The sequence below is a fragment of the Lynx canadensis genome, chromosome D1 (assembly GCF_007474595.2).
Source record: "Lynx canadensis isolate LIC74 chromosome D1, mLynCan4.pri.v2, whole genome shotgun sequence".
Classification (NCBI taxonomy): Eukaryota; Metazoa; Chordata; class Mammalia; order Carnivora; family Felidae; genus Lynx; species Lynx canadensis.
In genome coordinates, this window is record NC_044312.2 from 101,213,292 (window position 1) to 101,222,406 (window position 9,115).

Genomic DNA, 9,115 nt, shown 5'->3' on the forward strand with positions numbered 1-9,115 from the left:
GTAAATTATAACTGGCAGTACGAACAAATATAAAATATTTTCTATGTCTGTAGTAGCACAAGAAACCAATATACATTTTGGAGATACACGCCCATCACTGTAGTTTTTCTCTTTGTGTCAATGTAGTTGTACTTTTTTCATTTATTCAAAATTTTATTGTATAGTACTAGGTACATTTTAGGTTGTAAGAAATAATTTAGAGAGATCCCAGGTAGTTTTTACCGATTTTCCCCTATGATCATATAATACAACAATCAGGATATTAATAATGACACAATGTACAGATCTTACTCAGTCATCAATTATTTATTGATGAAAAACAATCATAAATTCCAGAAGGATGCAACAATAGCAATCCTTTAGAACCAGTGAGTTGACGAAGGTACCTCGGCTGATAGCAGCTGGGTCACTTGAGCATCAATACCGAGCTAACCAGATCAGCTAACCTAAATCTACAGGCCTGTAGGTAGGTCATCTTTATTGGACTATTCGGTTAATGGTCTACGTTGTAAGCTGAGTCACAATAAAGTATGCATAAAGCAAAGGTATATTATAAGTGCCTGTTTGGGTCTCACCTGTTAACATGTTAGGAGTTAAAGCAAATCACATGGCTAAGCCCAAGGCCAAGGGGTGAGAAAGGTATCTACATCTTGTGGAACTGTTAAATTATAAGTCAACAGGGTATATATAGGGAGAAGTAAAGAATCTGGCTCAAAATCTACTGAAGATTGACCAAAACATTTGCCTCATTGAACATATTCTTTGATAATGCCAGATAACTTTATGGCAGATAACAGATAGCCCATGACTGTGGTAGGTTTCATCCAAGTTTTCTAATAATTGACTGGTTATTGTATTGCTTTAAGCAAATGCCTGGGATTAAATATAATAACTCACGTTTTCTTTGTTGTCTTAATCATGATTAAAGTTTATAAGCAAAGACTAGAGAGACATTCATGTGTGGTTGCTCTAATTCAACCACTTAAACATTACTTGTTTCTCTCCATTATTTAGAGTCTTATTTTCATATGGAAATTAAATGCTCTTTACCATAATGCTTTATGTGGAATCAGGTATCTTGTGTAAATTAGGGATATATAACAAAATTATAATCACTCATTGTTTATCATAGCAATAACAAAGGATTTACTTTAATTTTTAATTGTTTGTCAACCAAGGGCCCTAAGTAAATGTTCTATCAGTTTCTTTCGCTGTGTGCATGCCTCTGCGTGTGTGTGATCTTTTAAGAACACAAAAATAGATTAGGAAGCTTGAGCGTGTTATCATGGAATATTTGGTATATTCAGTAAGGTTTCTAAGGTTAAAAACTAGAATATATAATTTTTAAATATTGATTTTGAAGTTATGTAACGTGGGGTTTGGTACTTTAATTAGTTTTGTGTTTCTCAGTGGAAAACAAAATAAAAACAAGAAAAAGTGAAGAGTTGAAAAATCCTTTTAGAACATATTCTTTTATGTTGGTAACTGCTCTTACATATGCAGCTTATTTCCACAAATGTAATGTAAAGTGATTTTCAAAAAGCCTCACGTTGTACGTTCAGCCTGAAAGTAGACATTCTAACAGTGAAGCTAAACACATTAGACAATATATTTGTTCACTAGTGGTTGTGTTACGTGATGGCTATGGGCTATTTTTTTTCTGCCCATGGATTTATATGCTACTCTTCCTTTAAAATTTTAGATGTAGTAGGCATAAATGTGACTTTCTTTCTGCCCAAGGCCTGTGATGTAACAGGTCCATATTGAACACAATTTTCTTTCTTTCCTAATATGTGGCCTAGAAAATATTCCTAGAGGTACAGGAATAACATAGGTGGACTTAAAATATTAGCACTATGACCTTTTTGGCTGAACTAAAGAATATAGCTGGCTTTATAGCCAAGATGATGATTAACTAACATATCCTAGCCCCCAGCTGAAGGCAAGCATGTTCAGCATATAAGAAGCAATAAGCCTTAATAGTTGAATGTAAAATATATATACATGTGTATATATATATATATATATATACACACACATATACATATGTATATACATATATACATAGTATATATGCATATATACATAGTATAATATTAAGTGTTATATATATTATATATATGTATATGTATATACATATATACATAGTATAATATTAAGTGTGTTTCTATATAAATTCATGTAGGAACAGATAAGCAAAATTAAGAGACTAAAAAAGCATATCATAGCAGCTATAAGTATGCCGGAGTCAATGGGATAGATAGGACTATAATTTTTCATGATTTTAATAAGTATAACCTCTATACAGAGGCACATTATTTTTTAAGATGTAAAGATCAGCATGTCAATGATTTAAAAGAAATTATAGTCTGAGCTGAGGAAGAGGAAGTTCCCTCTAATTATTTTGTTTGTAGCTCATTATAGCACACACTGTCAGGATTCCCTGAGGTCTGTGCCCCCAAGGTTAGGTACTTAGAATAAAACAAACACCATCATGGAACATAATTTCCAGGTCTATCTACTTCTGAAGGACATCTCTATGTTCCCTCCAAAATTTCTTGACAATTGCAAAAGTGGCATTTCTTGGGATCTTTATTGAAAAAATTTTGCAAGAAACATCAACTCTGATCAAAGAACTGAAACATTTAAACAAAACTTTCAGTTTTGAGACAGAAAGTAAGGCAGCTTATTAATACTAGCAAGGAAGTCTTCAATAAAAATGCATCAGGAAAATCTGGCTTTTGGTGAGTTGATTCAACCTAGGATTATCTTTTCATTCTGATGTGAGGGACATTGGAACCCAGCATGTTGTTGGCCGGAGCCACCTATGTGAGCTGAATAACAGCAATTTCGACTTGGTTTATGTGTATATTCAACTGGCTGCATTCTACTTGCGTTATTCCCAGAACCGTTGTCCTGAGCTGGAAAGTTCGTCTCCAATTGCTAAGCTAAACACATTGTGTGGTTTGACAAGAAATGTTAAATGCAAGTCTTCTCCTAAAGAAGTGATACTCTTCAGGGAAAAAGCTAAGGCGCACATGCAAACATGCACATACACACACATGCCCATAAATGTAGCAAACGTGCCAGGCACTACACATACATTGTGGTAATAGACGTGGAAAGAACATAGAAGAAGAGAAAAGGCATTTCTATTAACCAGCAGTTTTTTTGGAGGGGCTATGTGGTACTTCAGGAAATGGTGGCACAACGTACAACAACAAGGGTAGAGGTGCCATTTCAGAGGGATGAATGGTGGAAGATTAAGAGTTACAAATGCTTGTTTTTGTACAATAAGGATTTAAGGCCCCACTGTGAATGAAGCACTATGGTCATGGCAGACGATGTGGTTATATAGTGCCTGGAGATATTAAAGACATCTGGGCAGAAGTTTCGATTTGATTCACTTAGTATAAAATGCTCTCAAAAATGCTTACACCATTGCATTCCAGGCTGAGTGTGAGTCAACAAAAGTTAATCTCACAGACTGGACTCCAGTTGGAAATCTTATATACAGGTGAGAGGATAGTTGGTGATAGTAAAAATGAAGAGGGAGGTACACTTAGACTATTTCTCTCTTTTCACCTTTCCCTGATTGCCTTTCCCACAGTCACACATATGACAGGCAGAAGAGACAGAAAGAACCAGGCAGGGTTAGAAAAGCAAAGGAAAATGAAGATTCTGTGTTGCTGGATTAGAAATGGATACGATTGTGAATCCAAGACTCAGTGAAACATCTCAAATTAAAAAGAGTCCAGGAGATACAATTCTTCTTAAAATAGCTTTCCGAATATGCACGGCAAGAACGTTTAAAAACTTGGAACTCGTACTATTTTCATAGAGATTAATGGCAGTAGAAAATTAACATGGAAGGAAGCCGATATCTGTGGAGATCTTAACCAAGTGTAGGATTTGTTGGATATTTTAAGGTCATACGTCATTTAATATGTTCACGCTCAACATTAAATGAGCTAGCGTGGTGTTACCACCCACATTTTGTAGATGAGAGTACTGAGGCTCATATGATTAAAGAATTTGTTAAAGTTGCTTATGTAATATACAACAAAGACTGAAACTGAACTAACATCTGTTTCCTAAATTCACGTTCTCTATAAAATAACATGATGTAAGGCTGTCTTTTCTCCACCCACTCAAATTAGCCCCTTCTCTGAATGGGGCTAATTTTCAAAAAAGTTGATAGTAGAATTTTATAAGAAAAGTTTCTGATATGAAAAGGTAAGTGAGATATTTTATTTTCCTTTTTCTGCACTGTGAACAAAGATATAGCTTCTTTATTCAATCCCAATCATACTCCCAGTACCAAGCTAAGTTAGTTAAAAACAATACCCTACTTAGTTTGACAAGCTTATCACCACAATATTACCTTAAAAATTATTGCCTTTATGCATTTTTTTTGTACCTGTAGAATTGGTGAACTAATAAATCTACAATGGGAGCATGTTCCTCACAAGGGGTGTGGAATGGGCGAGGAAGTCTCACATTCATTATGAGTAACCTGGAACTCTTAACTCTTGAACTCCTTAAGACTTCCTGGCATTCTTTCCTGACCTTGAACTCCTCTAGGTCGTTAAGGCATCCTGGAATTCTCTCACTTAAAGTTTATGTGGGACACATATTGAACACAACATGTGCACTCTTGAGAAGTGGCGGGGAAAGCATATTTACCAACAATTTAACAAATAGCACAAGTAGTAATGAGAATGGAGTGGGCACTGGTGATTGGTGATATGAATGGAACCTGAAGACCTTCTGGGTGGACCGAGTGGCTCTAGTAAAGGCAAGAAGTAGTGAGATCAGCAGCAATTCAGTTAGACTAAAAGGCCACGCCAGGGGTGAAGAGAGAAGTAAGGAGTCAACAGTGCATGAAATTTAGTAATAAATGCACAATCCTCAACTTTGTACAAATGTTTCAAGTACACGTCTGAGATTTGTTGCTTACTGGTAAATCCTGGACAAAGCTTGGCAGGGCAGTAAATTGACCTAACACAGGTCAAATATTTGAGTACAAATACCCAGGCACTATCTATCTATCTATCTATCTATCATCTATCTATCTATATCTATATCTATCTATCTATATCTATCTATCTATCTATCTATATCTATCTATCTATCTATATCTATATATCTCTCTCTATATATATATTTAAAAACTTGGAACTCATACATATATATATATATATATACACATACACATATGTATACATATATAGCAAGTGCAAGCAGATTGCAGAGTTCATTGCCTTTTGGCACTCCATGATATCTCTGCAAAGATTAGTTTAGTTCTTAGTGTCAATATCAGCTCAAAGGGGTCCATGCTATACCTAGAATATTGACTAAGTTTGTCCGAAATATTTAGAAACCCATGTGAGGAAGAAAATGGAAAAACAAAGCACAAACAATAAACCAACACTAACATTGTTTACCTAGAGAAGAAAAGAGAAGGGATCTACCTTTATGTCTTCAAACATTTGAAAGTCTCTTTATAGAGAGGATTAGCTTCAAATCCTGTGAACTCCAGAGAGAGAGAAAGATCCATTTGGACTTTGAAAGCACTAGAAAATACGATAGGAGAATACTACTTAGGATAAACATAGAATTGAGTACGGTGGTTACTGCTTTGATAGTTTCACTGACGAGTTTGAAGAGAGATCATTAGGTGTGAGGACAGGAGCTTTAATGTAAGGAAAGGGCAGTGGAAGTGTTACTAAAGAAGTCTGAACACAAGACATATGAAAATACTCAGAAATTCTTTGCCTTTCAACTGTACTAAGTCTTGTCTTATCTTGGTTTAGAGTCCTCACAAAGATCACTTATTCTTTAGTAGGTAGAATATGACTAACAATTTAGGGAGTCTTTCACTTGAACTAGACCAAGCTCTACAACTAAACCATGATGTATTGGGTTTATCTAGCCTTCTGGCAATAATAGCAGATTGTTATCTCAGAATTCTTAACTTGCATGAATGTGACCCAATAAAAGCAATCTAAGTTCCTGAATTTAGAGAGGATTTTTGTTTAAATCAATACACGTAACTAAATATATGAAGTTCACAACAGGTAGACCCAATCTTCTATGTGATGGAGAATGTGACTGCATAGCTAATGCTCTGTTCCTGGATTAGTGGTAGATTTAATGATATGCTGTTGTGTGTTATAGACAAAGCTAAAGTTGTGTGGGTTCACAGATGTGTCCAAGATGGCAGGATCATGTTCATTATGTCTCCACATCCACTTCTAGAATCCGTTCTTTAGGATTTGACCTTGTGGAATTGGTAATATTTAAACTCCTGCTGTTTTACAGAAACCAAATGTTTATATTTCTTAATCTAACACATTTTGTTTTATTCTTCATTGACCACTACAGATAGACTTGCCACATTAGAACAAAATTTTTGGTTGTTGTTGTAAGTGATACTTCTCTCTCAGTACCGTATTGTGTGTGTGTGTGTGTGTGTGTGTGTGTGTGTGTGTGTTATAATCACTGATAAATAAGCATATTTTTTCCATTTTAATACAATTAGCACTACAAACTGTATAACCAACAGAAGAGGGTTGATGTGAAATTTTCAAGACTATATGCAAAATACTCCCTTAGAAAACAGTTATAAATCATTGAGTAGTTTGGGCCTTCAAAATGACCACATGGTGGGTATGTAATTGACAGAATATAGTCATCCATGGAATTTTTGACCAGACCACTTAAAGAAACTCTTAAGTCCTTGATAATGGGCTATATCTAGAATAGGGAAATACTCAATATAGCAATACAAAAATTGTGAAGGTCTGATGATACATTTTCCCCCAAAGATATTTACAGTTATGTTTTTCTTTATGTATTAAAAGTGTTTAATTTTCCCAACGTGGCTTCTGACATGATCATATGAGTACTATGATGTGCTCAGAGGTTTGTTTGTTTGTTTGTTTTTTAATTTTGCTATATGTCTCCTTTGTGCTCATATAATTATATTTTATCCTGGGATATTCAATGTTGTAAGGATCATATACATCTACAGGTTATTTATATAACTTAATACTACTGATTAGTCCCATTTTTTTTTCTTATTTTCCAGATGAGGCAACTAAAGTACTGAAGGATACAGCTAATTGCACATAATTGAAAAGTCAAGTAAGACTCCGAAGTGAAACAGAGAACTCATGTGTACGCACTGACACCATTGCCTTCACTGGCTTGCATTGACCTGTCCTGACTTCCTTTTACTTTTCCTTCTCAAGTTCCGCTGCTCAATTCTCTTTTCTTCTCCTTTATTTTTTAAAATCAAGAACCATGGCACTGGATGAGGGAAATCAGAGCTCTGTGACTATATTTATCCTCCTGGGTTTCTCAGAGTACCCACACCTCCAGGCACCCCTCTTCCTCATGTTCTTGACCATCTACACAGTCACTCTGGTGGGAAACCTGGGCATCATTGCGGTTGTAAGGATCAACCCCAAACTCCACACACCCATGTACTTTTTCCTCAGTCATCTATCCTTTTTGGATATTTGTTATTCCAGTGTATTTACACCAAAACTGCTAGAGATCTTGGTCATGGAAGACAGAAGTATCTCCTTCAAAGCATGCATGGTGCAATTTTTTTTTGTTTGTGCGTTTGTGATTACAGAAATGTTCATGTTAGCGGTTATGGCCTATGACCGGTTTGTGGCTGTTTGCAACCCCCTGCTCTACACAGTGGCTATGTCTCGGAAACTCTGTGCCCTCTTGGTAGCTGGGACCTATGCATGGGGTGGAATATGTTCCCTGACACTCACATACTCTCTTTTGGAACTATCCTTCTGTGGTCCCAACATTATACATCACTTTGGCTGTGAGTATTCTGCCATCCTTTCTTTATCCTGCTCTGACCCCTCCTTTAGTCAGAGGATGTGTTTAGTCATTTCCACATTCAATGAGGCTTGTAGCCTCCTGATTATCCTCGCCTCCTATATTTTTATAGTTGTCACCATAGTCAAGATGCCGTCTACTGGAGGACTCCAGAAAGCCTTCTCCACCTGTGCCTCCCACCTGACCACCATCACCATCTTCCACGGGATCATCCTTCTTCTCTACTGTGTGCCCAACTCCAAAAGCTCGTGGCTCCTGGTCAAAGTGGCCACTGTGTTTTTTACTGTCATGATCCCCATGTTGAACCCTCTTATTTACAGTCTTAGGAACAAAGATGTGAAAGACACAGCCAGAAAGTTAATTCATACCAAACTGCTTTCTCACTCAATGTAATTTGGATTCTTTTTTTTTCTTTTTTTTTTTTTTTTTTTTATTTTAGAGACAGAGTTGTGGAAAGGGGCAGAGGGAGACAGAGAGAGAATCTTAAGCAAGTTCCATGCTTAGCATGGAGTCTGAAGTGGGGCTTGATCCCACAACCCTGGGATCATGACCTAAGCCAAAACCAAGAGTTGGACACTCAACCGAGTGAGCCACCCAAGTGCCCTTAATTTTGATTTTTATACACATACACATACACAATTACTTTTAAATACTTTTTATATGTTGCACTAAGGGTTACTAATTTTTTTTTCAAATAACTGGAGAAAATGTATTCAGATAATTAGTTCATTCATATACATCTGTGACATTAAATCTCACTGTGCTTTAAAAAATTGCTTACAGGTTAAAAGAAAAGAAAGAATGAAAATTTTTCTCAAGTTCCAATCCCAGAGGGTAGTGTGCTAAATAATGGTCCTCCAAAGAGGTTTTCATCCTAACTCTCAGAACCTGCAAAGATGTTGCCCTTCCCTGCTCCCTTTGTTCCTTCTCACCTTATTCTTCCCTTCTCATCCTTCCTCTTGAATCATGAAATATGACAAACACATAGAGAAGTAATTCTGAATAATTATCCCATGTGTTACTTTCTGTAGGAAAGTAAAGGCAGAGCATTATCAGCATTTTTCAAAATTTCCATAAGCACTTTCTCATCACTGCCTCTCCAGCACCTCTAGGAGCAAACTCCTTTGTGGAATTTGTGGTCTTCAAAGCTGCTTCTTTTTAGTTTAGCTACAACTCCTAAGAATAAGTCTGAGAGTATAAGTGCTAGCTTTCCCTCCTTTTGAAATTCACATAGATGAAATCTTAGAGT

At 36.1% G+C, this 9,115-nt stretch overlaps 1 protein-coding gene across 1 annotated transcript; it reads left to right on the forward strand.

The window, feature by feature from the left end:
• The first annotated feature begins 7,308 nt into the window (after positions 1–7,308).
• Positions 7,309–8,259, forward strand: LOC115525850 (olfactory receptor 5D18-like). Its single transcript, XM_030333248.1, has one exon. It carries the CDS (start codon positions 7,309–7,311, stop codon positions 8,257–8,259), a length of 951 nt encoding a protein of 316 aa, XP_030189108.1.
• The last annotated feature ends 856 nt before the right edge of the window (positions 8,260–9,115 follow it).